We start from the raw sequence: 18,607 nt of genomic DNA, 5'->3' as shown, positions 1-18,607 counted from the left end.
ATTGTTTTTTATGTAATTTCAGTTAGTATCTCTGAAATCTGAAATTTTGCAAAATTCAGTATTTTTGATTTAATGTATAATTTGAGGATTTTTTCCTAAAGAGTGTGGGTGAAAAAGAGGACCTAAGACTACTCTCATCCATATATTTTATTTAAGCAAATGCATCTAATCTGAATGTTTTAATAAGAATTAACGTGATAAAACACTATTTTGTACACAGAGAAATCCAAGCTTCTCCCAGACCCAGATCCTGATGTTGAAACTTACAGTGGTAGAGTACTAGAAATCAAATCTGTTTCTGATATTTCACTTCTCATTCAGTTTTTAGTTTTTAAATATATGATTACATATGCTCATTGTACAGTGCTGAGTTGCTGAACTAGCTCACTCGAAAGATTTTAAGATAAATGTTATATTTATTTTGATGTCTATAATTTGAACTGGGACAAGGACTTGAAACAAAACTTGATAAAATTTGGGCCCAACTCATAAGCTCCTTGGACTTTGGTCACACATTGCTTGCATGCTATTGGTGGGGAAATGTGCTTTTTCTGCTTATGTTCTACTTCCCTAATATCAAGACAGGTTTTGAAAAGACAATACTAAGTGATTGGAGAGACATTTTTATTTTGATTTTCTTCAACGAAGTTAGAGTATTTAAAAAAATCGAGAAGAACTGGACATGATTGGGAGCGCATATTTAAACGTGAAAAAAATTACACAGTGTATTTTTGTTTTCAGCCATTAAAAATGCATTATTTATATGAGGGAAGGGATGTAAGCTTATACACCAATGTCATATTCTACATACTGTGATCTTTGAGAGCATTACACAAATCTTTTCTCAGCTAAAAATTACTTTCATTATTTGTTACTTAAATTCATGTGGATGTATACTTCATTCATAATGTTTTTTAAAATGTTTCAGGAGAAATTATTATTACTTGCATCTTTCTTAGCCTACAAATAATGTACATTCATTGAATCGTATTTTTAAATTACCAAGAGGTGATCACACACTTCTGAAAATTTCTACAGTAATTATAGAGCCTCTTGAATGTCAGTGAGTTTGGAGGACTAAATTCCTTGCAAGAATTTAGCAGGTTGTTGTGATGGCATTCCTTTACACTTGAGTGATATCTTTTCCTGCTGGAAATGTTTGAGGACAGCATATCTGAGAAGCATATTGTAGTCTTTAGTGATTCACGAGAGGATGAGAGCCTCCTACTTAGCTCCAGTTCTCAGGGCTGTCTTCAGCAACATAGCTGTAAAAGCTTTATGTGCTACATGTGAGAATATATGCTTTTTTGCTCTGAGGCTGCTGTTTTCGTAGATGTGCTGATGAATTATAACACAGTATCAATTTTAACTTTTTTTTCCGTATTAAATACTTAACACAGCATCTAGGATTTTTATGCTTTCCTTATGTAAGCATGCATTCCAGGCTTGGTGTCAGCTCCATCCTTCTTCACGCCTCTTCATTTTTTTTGTGCAAGATGTAAACCTTGAATGAAACTTGGGGAAAAAATCTGCAGAAAAAGTGCAATCTGGCTTTAGACTTGAATGTTAATGAATTGGGCCCTTGTTTTGTAATACAGTTTGCTTGACCTCCTATACAATTACTGGCTTTTACATCTTATATCGCTCATCATTATACAAAGAGCATCCATCTTATGTTTTTATTAATTGATATTTATTATTTAACACAGATTTTGTAGCCTTCTTTTTAAGATGTAGTAAATAAACCTTCTGTGAGGTATCTGGGGATTGTTAATGAATAGTTGTGTATTCTTGTGATGTTACTGAGATACTGTGGGTTTTTTCTTATTAAAGATGCAATAATAATTCTTTTTTAATAATTAAACTAATTTAGTAAGTGCAAGATGGAGGCGCTTTCCTACAGATTATGCTTCCACCTCAGAAGATGAATTCGGATCAAACCGTAATTCCCCTAAACATACCCGTCTACGTACCTCTCCAGCCCTGAAAACTGCACGCCTGCAGAGCACTGGCACAGCAGCTCAAAGTAGCAATACATTCAAGCACAGGATAAAGGAACAGGAAGACTACATTCGTGATTGGACTGCTCACCGAGAAGAAATAGCAAGGTTGGTTTTACAGGAGTGCCTTTCAAATAACAAAGATTTGTACCCAACCAGTTATACAGGTACACATAGAGGAGAAAGGGAGCTAATAAATTTTTCTCTGTCACTCAGCCATTTCCGTTCACTAACTGAATGGGTAATTTAAAATGCTTCTTTGGAGAGACTGGCAGACACAACACTTATGTTACCAGCACATCTCTTTCAAATGGAAAATGATAGTAATTTCAGACTTCTGATAGCCAAAACTTAATTTGAAAGCCTAAACAAGAAACGTATACTCTGAAGCAATACTTTCTGTTTATAGAAATTAATGTAAAATCACCTGAAAACATCATTTATGAAAAGTCAGGCCTGACTCGCATCTGGTTTCTAACTTTCTTTTTTGTAGTGCATTTTGTTTAGTGCTCTGTCTATATTGTTTCCATACAAAAATGTTACCAAGTACTGACTGTAGGTTACTATCACATTGAAAATAATTCCCGATTTTGTTCACCTGACTAGTGATTGACTGATGATTGCTTAAACACAAGTTGCTTGCTATTGATGTTAGAGTTTTTAATTATGATATTTTCAGGGTTCATTTTAATTAATTTTTATGTAGAAATCTGACATTTAATGTTATTTTGATTGCTTAGTACGATCTTAATTTAAGTGGCTGTGTCACATCGAAGCATTGATGATTTCTGTGGAGAGTTAAGTCTTAGTTGATTGATACTACATTTGATTACGTTGTTTAATGACATTTGTCTTTTGAGGGATTTACTGATACTTGACGTTTTGTGGATTTTATTTTCTTCACAACTAACTGTTAAATACCAGAATTTGTCCCAGAAATTCAAACATGTTTATTAGGAACTTCTCTAAGAAAAACAGTGATATGGTTGTGTGAAACAAAGGAAGTATGTACTCTAATATCTTAGAATATTAGCTCAAACCTTGGAGTTTTAGTAAGTGTATAGAAGAACAAAAAATATAAATTAAAATTGACTCCAAAATGTAATAATTACTTTAAATTAATTAATGTACTAATAGACACCTAACTGTATTTTATTAAAATGAACAATTGACTTGGTTTCTCCATTAGCGTTTCAGACTTTGATAGTCTGAAATCAGAAACTGCCACATATACTTTTACAGCCAGTTATATGTGTGTATGTGCTGCACAAGGTTGCACTTTACTGTGGGTTGCTGATGGTTAGCCACAATATCCATTGTTGGAATTCAACTGTAAATTTTGCTAATTATATTTGTCTTTCTAGTTCCAATTCTGTATATTCAGTCTTAAACTATCTCTAGTCAATAGTGTCCGTTATTTTTGACTTTGAAGACAAAGTGAAAATAAGGAGCAGAAAGAAGCTGACCTTTAACAAACACTGGACATCACAGTGGGCAGCACTGTCACATGGCTGTGCAACTCCTTTCACTTAAGTGGCAGGTGCTGCTTTGCACGATGTTAGCACTATTGACTTCTGTGCCTTCAGTTCTCTTGGAAGGGTGAAATTCTGAATTCTAATTCTTCTGAACTGCTTGATCCAAGCTTGAGTCATGGTGCCATAGTTAGCTAGCTTTCAGCTTTTGCTTTAGGTTTGGGCTTTTTTTCCCCCTCTTTCTTTAGAAGCGTCCTGGGAGCAGTAGCAGAAGCAAACTAGGCAAGCTTCGTCCCTGTTCAGAGCAGAATACACAACGGAGCTATTTTTTGTGTAGCTGATCACAAGAAAGCAAAAAGGAATCTTCAGCTGACAATTCAGATATATTTGTGTAGCGCTATCATAGCCAGGATTTAACAGGCATATTCTATTCTTCCAACTGGAAAACTTGTCTTGGTTAAATTAAATAGAATACTGGTTTGGAATTTCAGATGTGTAAGCAGATCTAAGTGAGCCTCTGGACTGCTAGATAATCAGAGGTCCTGAAGAAGTTCTTTACAAGTAGATAAACTGCAGTATATATTCTGTTCTGTATGTTTCAGTTTTACTGCATGTAGATAGGTCACCTCTACAGTATTGTCAGCGTAATTCCAGTGCATCCCGTGTGTTGGATTTACTGTACACATCTCTGCCTGTGAATCTTAGAAAGAAAAGAAGGATGCTCTACCTTTTGAGTTTTCTTTCTGTCTTCTTTCTCAAGGAAGGCATGTGACTAAAAGCCTCAGTTCAAAATTTGCTTTTACGGTTCTACAAGTAAACTTTCCATTTAAAAAAGCATACATACTTTCATAGCACAGTTAATCAGGAACTAGAACTTGGAAGCTCAGAGGCTCAGGTTGGGCTCTACTGGTCCAGACATATTTGTAGGACAGAATGTAACACTGTCTTTATTACTAGGATCAGTCAAGATCTGGCTCTCATCGCACGGGAAATCAACGATGTAGCAGGAGAGATAGATTCAGTGACTTCATCAGGCACTGCCCCCAGTACCACAGTAAGCACTGCTGCCACCACCCCTGGCTCTGCCATAGACACTAGAGAAGAGGTAGGAGATCTTCATGGAGAAATGCATAAGGTTCTTCCTTTTCTTTATTTCTTTTGCTTTCAGCATTTTGCATAGCCTTCTTTAGTTATTTCCACTCAACTCGTCTGCATGATCTCCACATTGTTTTTTTATTTAAATTCCTTTACATTTCAACAAACAACCCAGAAATTATTGTATGAACACAGCTTGTCAAAAGAGTGCATACTATCTGTCTGTCTCTTTTTTTTCCCCATGAAACGTGAGACAAGATAGTTACTTCTGTTTTGCTCGTCTGTAGCCTTAGATACCATTGGAGAGTATCTAAGTGCATTTGAAGACCCTAGTGTGTATGCACAAATATATATAAATGTATACATTTAATGATTTGCATAGCTATTAAAAACAAACAAGTCCCTCTTTTCACAGGTGACATAAGAGTTTCCTCTTCTGAATACTGAAATATTTAGGTACCATCAGTTAACAATAACTTTAGATTTTCTTTCTTAATAACATTGTCAAAAGCTGCCTTGAAATAAGTATGCCTTGTGCTTCTAATAATTACTATTTTCTTCAACTATCTCTGGTGTGCTGCTCTGTGAATATATTAACTAACTTGTTCTAGTAACCATCACTGGTCTAATGTTAGTAAACGTGATAATCTCAATTTAAATCTTCACTTTCTACCATATTACAGTTCACCCTAATATGTTTATTGTAAACATTTACTGCATTTTTTTTCTTCATAGTATTCCTTTCTAAATATGTGTATTCATTTTTGTGTGCATAAAGTTTGGTTCATACATTAGTTTTTGGTGCATAGTATAATACTATCATTGTAGAAAAAAAGATACAAACAGTGGTAAATCTATGAGAGCTGAGTACTCAGATTATGGCTGTACTCACATAGATTTGGGGTTTAATTCTCATGGATATATAGCAAAACTTTAAGGAAATAAAGTCCTCATTTTCTCAGATCCAGTTAGATCACTCTGCTTTTTATATTACTAAATAATCATTTTCTTCTTCAAAAAATATTGTATAATGTGTACATACTGCAGGTGGCAGTGTCTCCTTTAAGCAGGTATAGGTGTTTCTGTAATGCTATGACTGATCTTGAAAAAAACCCTGAATTTGAAAGCACGGTACTTTATACCACAAATTCCATTAATCAAAGGAATAAATCATTCATTAGCATTTTATAGGTAACTATTATGTTACCTGCCCATAAGCAAAATTTCTATAGGGTAGTCTAATTTTGCCATGTATTTCTGGTATTTGGAAAAAAAGAAGTGCTCATTTTTACAGTTGTTATAAATAAGAGATGCATTATTTTGTACTATAGAACAGAATTATTTTTATTTGATAGGTTCTTGTAAACAGTTGTAGAAGGAAAAAAATATTAATCTGATTTTTTTCCATGTATCCAGCAGGCTTCATATACTGCATTTTTCTTTTGCCCCCTAGTTGGTTGACCGAGTATTTGATGAAAGTCTCAATTTTAGAAAAATACCTCCACTAGTGCATGCCAAACCACCAGAAGGGAATGGTCGCCCTAATGATGTTAGACCTCAGCTAACAGAAGCCCTCGATCCCCCAACAATTACTCGGAGAAGGACTTGGAGCAGAGATGAAGTGAGTACACAACAGGATTCTCTATAATAATGTATCTATTTTAAGCTTTTACTACTGCCTCCTTGCTTAATATTCTACACCATATCCTTTCTTTCCTACCCGTAGCAGGTGGCATTTATACTGGAAATAATTATTCGTGTATTAATTTGCAAAATGTTCAATTATGATTGTATATGATACTAATTAGAACACAAGCAGGATTTATTTTTTAAGTTCAAAGCTTTCAAAATGTACAGAACTGTTTGTATTCAATTTCCATTAAACCAACAATATCCTTTTTTATTAAAAATGTGTTGCAGGTTATGGGTGACAGTTTGCTGTTGTCCTCTGTCTTCCAATTTTCTCGCAAGATAAGACAATCGATAGACAAAACAGCTGGCAAAATCAGGTGGGTTTTTAAAAATTGTTACTACTGAAACTGTCATCAATATTCCTACTAGTAGAAGAAATATGTATAATGCAGGTAGAGTAAATGTAGAGTTTAGTAGCAACTTGTGTTTTAAAAAATAAAGGTATCTGTGGCTTTTCAGCATTAAAATAGCATTAGATTTGGAAATAGTATTTTTTCCTGTTATTTCTTGTGTGTGTTTCACATTACATGAAGATAAATATCAGCAAAATCTACATGGGCAGAACAATAACCATCATACTTCCAGCAGACCAGGTGTTCCAACACATGCAAACATTTTGCAAAATCTGCATGACCGCTATGTACATCTTGTGAAATTTCCATCCTTAAATGAGAAGGTTAAAGTGTTGCTGGACTGTAAAACCAGGCCCTGTATGTTTACCACGTTGTTGTAAGAATTCTTCTGTTTTGGGAAGAAAAACAAATGGGACAGAGGAGAACCGTTTCAGTGAACCCTTCTTTATTAACTTACTGTGGAGACAATATTGTCACTATTGAGTTCTGAATTTAATTTATTCTTTTTAATTCCGGTTTAGATAGTTAGATTCCTGCATAAAATGTCAGAGCTAATAGAAAGTATAGACATGTAATAAAAAATGATAGCATGATGCTCCCCCCACAGTTCTGTTTAGCTTGTACAACTGAGCATACAACCATTTGGTGACCATTTTGGTAAAAAGAGTAAATGCAAAACTAAATACAAAGTTCAGGCTTGTATAAATCACTTGTCCTCCTTTATGTCTTTGTGCAGTTAATTGTTTTAAAATAGAGTACATTGAAAATAAGTAAGTAATTTGGCTGAATTTCATCATCCTCTGCAGTTTGTTGTCCATCCTGCAAAGTGAAATGTAAGAAAAATGGGGACTGAGCACTACCAAGTAAGAAAGTAACCCAGTAACTAGGGAGAGGCAAGAGCAGAAGGCAGCAGGCATTTAGAAACATGTTCTTTTACTATAAAGGGTATGGTTAGAAAGAGGAAGAGCGATGGAGACAGAATTGAAGACCCCCCAGGAAGTTAAAATGTGCTAAATAAAGAAAAAAATGTTGTAGAATACAAATAGGCTCCCTGAAACTATAGCAAAAACATACTGGCCCATCCACTTTATAGTGGAAATAAGTTTTTTTTCTTTTTAAATTACTTCTTTCAGTTTTCTTCCTCTTTTTTAAATAAAAGAACTTATGAAATGGAAACTTCTAGATGGTAAAAAAGAAGTAAGAACATTATCTCTAAAAGACGGTAAGACTGAAAATTCAACATACACAAGCAAAGATATTAGTTACATACATAAAGACAGAAATATTTTAGTACATCAGCATGAAAGCTCTATATTTTTCCTATTAGTGGTGTTTACTGCTAAGGGAAGCTTTATTTTCTACGTTCCTCTGATATTCAGTGTGATATAAATGCTATTAAAAGTACAGGAAGTATAGTTGCATAATATTCTGTGTGCACTGAATGCAAATATTTCCAGGAGTGGCCTGGTTTTTAGTATTATCCTGTAAAGAATTTAATTGTCTCTGCAGTTTATTTTTTTATTCAAACTCATCACTGTCAGACAAGTCCTGAATTTTTCATTGTAATGGGATTTTCTGGTACTCAGGTTTGCAGTTTTGTGTCTTTGCAGGCTTTACACTCTCTTCTAGAATATAAAAGCAATCTTGTCAGACATCTATTGATCATCTTTGTTACAAGCTGAGGCCACTACTTGAAGCCCTACAGTGTTTCCTGTTTTCTTCAATGTAGTTTTGATTACTTTTAGTTTATTTTTTCCCTCTTCAAGAAGTAGTATGTATTTTATGCGTTGTGCATTAATACACTGAAGTCACTTGCAGAAGTGGTCATTTGCCTCAATCCCATGACATTGTGTCATGAGAACAGCACTTCCTCTCAGTGAAACATCTGACAAAAATATGTTCTGAAGCAGCAGTGAGTGAAGACCTCAATGACAGAAATGTTAAAGCAGCTTCTGAATGGGCTGTCTGCAGATATCTGTGAACTGATAAGACAGCATACACGTTTTGAAAAACTAGACCTTCTTGACAGGCTAATGAGTGGGATTTTCCTAAAGGTATAAATAACTGAAGAAACACAGTGCTAACTTTATTTCAAATTGTTAGTCTTTATGAAATTCAAGGTACCACAAATTTCCACCTTAAAAATTAGTTCCTCAGAGACCTCCCTACACTAATGCTTTATTTAAAATGTACTACTGTTTGGTCATGATTTTAAATTGGTTTGTCTGTAGAGAGTTTAAATAGTCTTTAGGATATGACAATGAAAACAAAAACTATTTATCACAGCAGGGAAATAGAACATAAAAAAAGGAAAATCCCACAATATGCCTCGGGGTTTTACAAAGAAGTGACTTCTTTAAACATGTAATACAAGTGATAATTAAATTGCTAAACATGCATATACGATTTGTGTGTAGAGACTTCAAAGAAAAATTCTTCTATGAAATGCATTTTTCTTTTAATTTCCTGAAGTATTTTATTTTTCATTAAATTAATGTAAAATACGAACATGAAAGAGTAGCATTTATTTACCACTGTTAATTGTTCTCTTATGTTTTGCAGTTGTCATAAAATGCAGTGTATTCCCTATTAAGGGAATTCTATAACTACAATAAAATAGATGGGTTTTGTAAAAAAGTGTCTCAGTCCCTGGAGGAAAAAATCAGCTCTGTCTTTCCAACACCATAAGAAAGTGTTTAGCTACAGACATGCCATTTTAATGTCAATAGTTGGTGAAACCCTGTATGCTTCCCTGAAAATTTCAACTGTATATTTAGATTCTGTCGGTTTTCAGTATTTCAGATTTTACTTTTATCCAGTGTTTCCTGTGCTGCTTTCATACTGTCATACTGTCTAATTGTTCAGTTTTAGTTTGTTTATTTATGTCTATTTTAAACATACTGTTCTTGAATTTCTTTCTTCTAGAATATTATTTAAGGACAAAGACAGAAATTGGGAAGAAATTGAAAACAAATTGCGAGCTGAAAGTGAAGTTCCTATTGTGAAAACATCAAGCATGGTATGAGTAGTTTCCTTTTGGGGGACTGATTGAGCCTTTTATCTTATTTCTGAATAATCAGTAATGTATCTGGCAGGGGGGTTGGACTAGATAATCTTTGGAGGTACCTTCCAGCCCTTGAGATCTGTGATTTTGTTACTTTCAAAAAATATGAAGGCAAAAATCTCTAAAAGGTTTTATTTAGACACAGTACATTTCAAGATTAAACCTGGTCTTCTTTAATAATTTACTAAGACTTACTAAGAAATGTGAAATTGTTCAAGGAAAATTCTCAGATAAAGAATGCAATAGAAGGGATTTAGACTTTACATAGACCATCAGTATTTCTAGCCGAAGGTAACAAATGTTAATTTGAATGTCTGATTCCTTTTGAATGAATTTGTTTTACAATATGAAGATTGTCATGTACTAATTACTAATGCTTAATATATTTAACACTATTACTACTGATTATTACTCTGTAAATAGTTATATTTTCTAGGTGAATGAAAATAATCTGCAGTCACATTACAATAAGAGCATGCTTCAATGAAAAATAATCATGTTGATTTTACATGGAAGTGATAACTGTAGGGTACCAACTACACCTCTAGTTGATTCATGTAGTCTTCAACCCTTTCCTAATTAGGGCCATTTCATGACTAGATGGTGGGAGGAAGCGGAGCATACATGTTGTTTCCTAGACACTTTTCTGCTTCTAAAACACAGAACATGTTTAAAAAACATCTCTGTATGTGAGAACAAGCAGCGAATCTAGCTATAATATCCTGTCTTGGAGTATCCTCTGTTAAGAATGTTAGTTTACAGAAGCAGTTTTCTGAGGGAAAGGTGGGAAAGGAAACTCCTGTCCTGATTTAGCTCCATCTAGGAACAAAGGATCACAATGAGCCATGAGTACCAAGGGCCTTTGGAATGCCCTAAGGACAGGGAAGGCTCAATTGCCACTTAAGGTCCCAGGCAATACAGACAAGACTACTGAAGTGGGGGAAGAAACAGATGTTAATTTAATACACTACCAACCAAAAACATAAATTCCAAAAACATAACAAACAGAAAACACCACTGAGTGGTACAATGATGAAGAGCTCAAACAGCCATTGAACATGGTCTTCCCTCCACTCTTCCCACGCCCAGAGGCCTGATCCAGATGTCTCTACCTTCTCCCTACCCCACTTCTCCCTACCCCAAATCATAGAATCATAGAATTATTTCAGTTGGAAGAGACCTTTAAGATCACTGAGGCCAGCCTTTGTCCCAACACTACCAACTACTAGACCATTTCCCTAAGTACAACATCCACGTGTCTTTTAAACACTCTCAGGGATGATGACTTCACCACCTCCCTGGGCAGCCTGTTCCAATGCCTGACAACCCTTTCAATAAAGAAATTCCTCCTCGTATCCAGCCTGAACCTCCCTTGGCACAACTTGTGGCCATTTCTTCTTGTTCTATTGCTTGTTACTAGGGAGAACAGACCAGCCCCCACCTCACTACAGCTTCCTTTCAAGTAGTTGTAGAAAGTGATCAGGTCTCCCCTGAGCCTTCTTTTCTCCAGGCTAAACAGCCCCAGATCTCTCAGGAGATGTGCTCCAAATCTCTCCAGGAGATGTGCTCCCAGATCTCTCATAGGAGATATGCTCCAAATCCTTTGCTAGCTTGGTAACCTGCTTCTGTATCCTCTCTAGTACCTCAATGTCTTTCTGGTAGAGAGGAGCCCAAAACTGGACACAGAATTTGAGGTGCAGCCTCAGCAAAGCTGAGTACAGGGATCACCTCCGTCCTCCTGCTGACAACGCTGTTCCTGATACAGGCCAGGATGCCGTTAGTCTTCTTGGCCACCTGGGCACGCTGCTGGCTCATGTTCAGCTGCTGTCAAACAACACTTCCAGGTCCCTCTCTGCCTGGTAGCTTTCCAGAAATTCCTCCCAAGCCTGTAGCGCTGCTGGGGGTTGTTGTGGCCCAAGTGCAGGACCCGGCACTTGGCCTTATTGAAACTCATGGAATTGACCTTGGCCCAGTCATCCAACCTCTGTAGATCTCTTTGTAGAGCTTCCCTACCCTCAAGCGGATTGCCACTTCCACCCAGCTTGGTGTCATCTACAAACTTACTAAGGATGCACTCTGTCCCCTCATCCAGATCATTAATAAAGATGTTAAACAGGAGTGGCCCCAGTACTGAGCCCGGGGGACACAACTTGTGACCGGCTGCCGGGTGAATTTAACTCCATTGACCACAGCTCCTGTGGCCACCTTCTCATACATTCTCTTTCCTGCCCGGGCGCACTCACCCAGACCTGCTGGTGGCTCTCAGTCCTGCCCTCCGTGGCTTGCAGAGGGGTCTCCGCTGTGGTGCCTCTCCTTCCTTCCTCCTTCTCTGACTGTGAGGTCCTCATGCTTACCTCCATCTTGTACCACTTCTCCACCTCCTTTTCTGCTCAGATTTCCCTTGTTACATAATGATAGCAGAGGCACCAGATTGGCCCAGACAGGCTGGAGGTGGGTCCACCTCAGCACCAGGGGATGTTTTGAGAACTGCCTACTGGGACTGGCACTGCAGCCGTCTCTCCCTGCTACCGAGCTGAAATCAGTTCCACTCAAACCCATGACACCTTCTTACATACTTTTTACTGCACTCCTCAGAAGCAAAGTGAGAACACATTTCCTCTGGCATTGAACCTCCTAGCGTTTCTCTGTTAGCACATTGTGAGTTATTAAAATAATCCAGATTGATTTTTCCTGGAAGCGTTAAGAACTTGGCCCATAGTTTCTACAGAATGATGTTTTTTAGGAGCTATTGTTAGTGACTTAGTGTTATAGTTTAATAGATAAACGGTCAATTTGGGGTGTTTTATGAAGCTTAATTGATAAAATTACTTGTGACATTTTCTAACTTTAGAAATATGATGTTACAAAGAGTTTCTCTTATCAGATTAAGATCAGAGTTTAGTGTTTTATATTCTAAATACCATGAATATGGAGCTTTTAAGATATTCATTAAAAAGAAAGCTTAGTCATAGGTATGAACTTTTTTTAAGAAACTTTTTTTTCAATGCATTGAAGTATGGTTTGAAAGTGCATGGGTATGATTTTTTTTTGTCTGTGCACCGATTTTCAAGTTTCTGCTCAGTTTTCAGGTAAATATATTGCTCAAATGCAGTGCTTATTTTTACCACAGAATATCAAAAGAAGTTAACAGAGGACAATTGTAACTGATATTTGCTTTGTCCTTCGGACATTTATGTCCACCCCAGATGTGGAGTCTGCTTAAAGATAATGACTCTATAAAATCCAAGGTCATCAATCTCTTTGCAGTTCATGAACTATGACATTGCTTAGTACAGAATTGATTTCTGAAATTGATTTCATGGGTTCCTGAAATCAGTGCCTTTGAAAATTCTCAGCTTTTGAAGACTACAGATAGCTGTCCTCAACTGTTGGATTGTATTCTTCAGTGTAGGATTCTTCAATTGTAGGATTTACATATTTATAATTTAAGATACAGTATATTTAATATTTGTTATGTTTCTGAGTGCATTGCTGTGGCTACATCTATATTAGCAAGCAGTGCAGCACGGAGGAGAAAAATCTGTTAAGACAAACCGATACTGAGGACCTAACATCAGTGTGCTGTACAGAGCTCAGTGGTGGCGAACAGAATCCCAGTGCAGTAATTTTACCATCCTGACTCACATCTGAACAAGGTTATAAATCAGCCTACTCCGTTAATACTAGGTTTATACTGCAACTTTCATTTAAAGATTTGCAGTTACCGTGCCCATTTCTACAGAACTGTGATGTCTATGTCTTTTCTTGCAAAGAGCACTATCAGACAGACAAAGGCAGACTGAAGTTTTGTTTGCCCTGGCGCTCAGACATGTGCAGGAGCTCTTGATTTTTTAGTGAACTCTAGACTCAAGCACTGTCACCCAGGACCTGTAGTGAACAAGCCTGGGCCACCACCAGAAAGGATGCTCTTGATTCTAGAAGGGGCAACCCAAATACTGTTTTGTAAAGGTTGGAGACGGGGATTGTTTACTACTGATAAGTCTCTTTTCCTTAATGAAACATATTTGTTTCTTTCCTAGGAAATATCATCAATCTTACAGGAACTGAAACGAGTGGAGAAGCAGCTGCAAGGTACAGATATTTTTTTGGTTTTTTTTGCTTGCTTGCTTTAAATTTTTAAAATATTTTATATGTATGTATATCATGAAACAAAGTTATTTCATTAAAATAAATTCACAGCATCAGTTATGAACATTAATATCATATAGTTGCTGGCACATTAGTAAGGAAGGATCACTGAATTATTTTTAAACAGAAGAGTGATCATTCTATATAGGTGACAAATGGACAACTGAACATGAAGTAGTCCAGAGAATCCCAAAGGAATTATTGTGAAACATTCCTAATAGAAATATTTTTGTGAATGAATGTTAAAGAGTAGGTAACAGAGAATCCTGAGATTTGACTTTATAAATTAGTCTTTGCACATCAGTGATATCCTCATATGCAGTACAATTCAGTGTAATTGAACTGGCACCATAATCTATAGGAAATAAAATGAAAATGTAACTCTAGCTCTCATCATCTTCTCTTCACAATACTGAACCCACTCTTTGTAATTGTGAAGCCCACTGACTACAAAGTAGAAAAACTCTTGTAAAAGCTTTGATTTTTACATGCAAAGACTTATCTATCTATAAAATAGAAAGACATACTGTGCTTACAAAGTCTGCTGTTTAGACGTGCCAAAATCAACTTCAAAACTGAGTATATTTTGTAAAGAAGTTAAAGTCTTGTTTGTGCATTGTTTATACCTAGTTTATAATTTAATTTGGAGTGGTAAATGCTTATATATAATAATTGTTGTATTTGTTATAAAATTCATTTATTATTATTGTTAATATTCATATTTAATCTTAGAATAAAATATATTTTTTAAAAAGAATGTTTCAGGAGGAGCTGTTAGCTTCCTTTAGAGCTAAATTAATATTTGTTTCATGCTCAGCTATAGTTAAAACATGTTAATCGATATTGTGTTTAGAGAACATAACAAAGAAATAAGTCCCAGAGAAAAAAGAGAAATCATTTCCTTGTGTATGCAATGGTGTTCAAATAGATGTTAGTACGATTTTGAAAATGGAATGTACAAATGGAATTCAATCATGGAATTCGCAGCTATGGATACTTGGATGGGTGAGAAGTGAAATGAAGCATAATATAGTGGTAACATTAGAGTAAAAGTCCCTTAAACATTACTAAAAAGCCTATCTTTCAGTCTCTAAAAGGTAATCATAGACAGTTTGTCATCTCTCTTTCCTGGCCATACATCAGGCACCATTTAGTTTATGCAGTTTAATTTCATCTGAAATTCTCATATGTAAATGCTTTAAAATGTATTAACAGTTACATATATATATATATATATATATATATATATATATATATATATATATAGGATACACGGCTCCATTGTAGCAGGCAACACAAATAAAAGCTCAGGTTTGTCATAATAAAAATAAAAGTCTGGTAACAGGATTTTCAGGTTGTGTATGGTAACAGTCATATTTTTTTATGGTTTCTTCCTTATCCCTTTCATCTTTTCTTTATTGCTTAGCAATTAATGCTATGATTGACCCTGATGGTACTCTGGATGCTCTGAGCAACTTGGGATTCACCAGCCCCATCTTGCCAGCTCAGCCGAAGACGAAGTCCAGCCCTGTTTCCCAAAATACTCGCCCTCAAGTGCAGCCAAACTGCCAGCCTGAAGCTCAGACTTCTCGACCCACCACCGTCCCTGTTGCACCTGAATTTGAGAACGTTGAATCCGAGTCAGACTTCAGCATACATTTCAATAGATTTAACCCAGATGGGGAAGAAGAAGATGCCACCCTACGCGAGTGATATCTCAGTGTTGATACAAAACCCTTTCTTGTTGAATGTTTAAAGAATAAAAGAAAAAATATAATATTGGTTTTATAACTTTAAAAAAAAAAAACAAGCCCAGTCAAACAGCAGTTGTTTGTTAAACCAATTTTCTTTAACTGTGATACTTTGATTGTCACACAAATCCTTTTCAAATCATAAAGATATGCATAGATACCAGTGTAGGAAAGCAGATTGTGGCAGGTTTGCCCTTTGTGGTTGTGTGCTTTGCAAAAGAATTATTTTATCAGCAGTTTTCCCGTACTAGATTTCTGTCTTTTTAAAAGCCATGCAAGCAGTCCAATATGTAATGTTACTAAAACCCCAGATCTCTTTGCCAAGCTGCTCCAATGAATGGACTTCCTCTGATCAAGTTATGTACAGAGCTCTTGAGCAGTTACATTTGATTCTGAGGTGATTTATATAGGAAACATTATCTTTGACTACAGTGACACATTACTGCACAAGGTAAGACAGATCCAGAAAACCTTCATTCTTGTGTACTGAAAATCTCACACAGTTCTGTGATTTATGTAACCTTGTTGCTTCGTAATTGTCTAGGGGTTTACAAAGTTCACATATTATTTTTGCACTAAGATTTGCTGGGAGTAATAGGTGAACATATCGATAACATTAAACAGCAAGCAGTGTTTTGGTGTACATAGAAAACTCTTATTATTGCATTGTTTTAATCTACTTTCTGAGAGGATTATTTGGCACTTTTTTGATCTTCTTCAAATGTCTTTTGATGTTAACGAAGGTAGAAGTATTTCATATCTCATTTCTCTCCAAATGTTTGTTGAAATTAGAAGACAATTTTAAACATACAGCAACATGGGACATTTAAAGCATATTGAGGCAAATGGGCTCTCACTAATTCGAATGCAACATAAGCCTACAGAATAATTTATGGTTCCGTGAAATTATCATGAGATGTAAAATTTTCTTTAGGGGACTTGGAAATAGAGTTGTCATAATTTGCCTGCTCCATAGATGCACTCCCAAGCAAATGATTTTATTTGCTTCTGTATATTTTCCTGTAGTCTTGCTAGTAAAGCTGTCTCTGTCTTACATATTTAAAAGGATTCTGGAAGACAACTGCTAACATAGACATTTTGCTTATACCACTGAAAGGCAAGTCTATTTAAAGTTTCCTATATAAGCCTGTTTTCCTTATGAGTTGTCCCAGTAACTTAACATTTGGAAATAATAATAAAAATGAAGTGAATTACTTTGTATTTCCAGAACACTGTAATTTGGAGGAATGTTATTTCTGTTAAATGTAACTAATAGACTGGAATTTTCCTATGTTTGCATCAGTCTCTATATATTACAGTTAAAGATACAGTTTTGGAGTTTTATGAAATGGTCTTTAATATTTCAGCAATAATCCTATATGACATTTGTTTAAAAATACTTTCTGTACACTTTTAAATTGTACAGGCTTTCAGAAATCAGTAAAAGTCAGTCCAGTAAATAAAAATGCAAAAACATTTTTTGTAGAGATGTAAAAACAAAACCACTAATCTGTTGTATAATGGATTTCGTATTTTCTTTAAAAAAAAAAAGCAAACAGCCTTCATGTATGACTCAATACGCTCTACTCCAGCTAAGTGTCGAAGCCTGAACTACACTAGTTTACAGAGGCTATAAGAAAAGTTTTAGAAGGTGCAGAAGGGCAAAAATAAATTGGAACTAGAGCTAGGTGTTGAAAACTGACTGTACTAAACCATCACCATAATTTCTTCTTTATTTTAATGCTTGGGAACATAATTTTTCTGCAGACTTGAGTGGAAAGTGGAAAATGACTATGAAGGATTAAAGGTGCAGGCTCTTCGTCTGAGATTCTGGTTATGTTCTTTCAGGCGTTCCTACCTTTCTGTTTTGTAATAAGCATTTTGCATTACTATGCTCTTATTTTGTATGAACATGTTCTCCTTATTTATTTTTGTTACATTTATTATGTATGTTATTTTGTTATATGCATTTACAACTCCATTTTTAAATAAAGTGTTTCTGGAACTTTACAAATGTGTGAATGTGTAATTGAGAGCTGGGAGGTCACAGTCTTCAGAGGGTGGTGATCAATGCTACAGAATCAAGTTGGAGGCCTGTGGCCAGTGGAGTTCCACAGGGATTGGTTCTGGGGCCAGTCTTGTTCAATACCTTCATCAACAATCTAGGTGAGGGGACAGAGTGTACCCTCAGCAAGTTGGCTGATGACACCAAACTGAGAGGACTGGCTGATTCCCCAGAAGGCTGTGCTGCCATTCAGCAGGATCTCAACCGACTTGAGAATTGGGCAGAGAGGAACCTCATGAGGTTCAACAAGGACAAGTGCAGAGTCCTGCAGCTGGGAAGGAACAACCCCATGCACCAGTACAGGCTGGGGGTCGAACTACTGAAGACCTTAGAGTCCTGATTGATAATAAACTAACCATGAGCCAGCAATGTGCCCTTGCGGCCAAGAAGGCCAATGGCATCCTGGGATGCATCAAGAAGAGGTCAAGGGAGGTTCTGCTCCCCCTCTGTTCTGACCTGATGAGGCCTTATCTGGAGTCCTGTGTCCAGTTCTGAGCTCCTTAGCTCAAGAGGGACAGGGAACGTCTGGAGACCAAGGCCACCAAGATTATCAGGGGACTGGAACATCTTTCTTATGAGGAAAGGCTGAGGGAACTGGGGCTGTTTAAAAAAAGAGGAGACTGAGGGGGAATCTCATTAATACTTACAAGTATATAAATGGTGAATGTCAGGAAGTTGGGACGTCCCTTTTTTCTATGGTATCTAGCAACAGGACAAGAAGTAATGGGATGAATCTGGAACACAAAAAGTTCCACTTAAACATAAGAAAAAACTATTTCACTGTGAGGGTGATGGAGCAGTGGCACAGGCTGCCCAGAGGGGTTGTGGAGTCTCCTTCCTTGGAGGTCTTCAAGACCCACCTGGACAGGTTCCTATGCATCCTGATCTAGGTAGACCTGCTTTAGCAGGGGGTTTGGACTAGATGATCTCTAAAAGTCCCTTCCAAACTCCTGCCATTCTACAATT

The 18,607-nt window shown here is 36.3% G+C and overlaps 1 protein-coding gene across 6 annotated transcripts in view; it reads left to right on the top strand.

The window, feature by feature from the left end:
* CEP170 (centrosomal protein 170) overlaps positions 1-17,573 on the top strand; it is a 91,806-nt gene extending 74,233 nt beyond the window's left edge. For 4 of the 6 annotated variants that reach the window (XM_061991060.1, XM_061991061.1, XM_061991055.1 and 1 more), the window contains 7 exons: positions 1,874-2,108; positions 4,430-4,607; positions 6,021-6,188; positions 6,488-6,576; positions 9,538-9,631; positions 13,717-13,768; positions 15,252-17,573. In XM_061991060.1, coding sequence (XP_061847044.1) covers positions 1,874-2,108; positions 4,430-4,607; positions 6,021-6,188; positions 6,488-6,576; positions 9,538-9,631; positions 13,717-13,768; positions 15,252-15,538 — 1,103 coding nt within the window. In that variant the 3' untranslated portion in view covers positions 15,539-17,573. The remainder of the gene's footprint in view (positions 1-1,873; positions 2,109-4,429; positions 4,608-6,020; positions 6,189-6,487; positions 6,577-9,537; positions 9,632-13,716; positions 13,769-15,251) is intronic. The other 2 variants (XM_061991058.1, XM_061991057.1) reach the window with 2 other exon arrangements.
* The last annotated feature ends 1,034 nt before the right edge of the window (positions 17,574-18,607 follow it).

Source organism: Colius striatus, chromosome 2 (genome assembly GCF_028858725.1).
Source record: "Colius striatus isolate bColStr4 chromosome 2, bColStr4.1.hap1, whole genome shotgun sequence".
Lineage (NCBI taxonomy): Eukaryota > Metazoa > Chordata > Aves > Coliiformes > Coliidae > Colius > Colius striatus.
The sequence above is the reverse complement of the archived record's forward strand: the minus strand, read 5'-3'. Positions and strand labels throughout refer to the sequence as shown.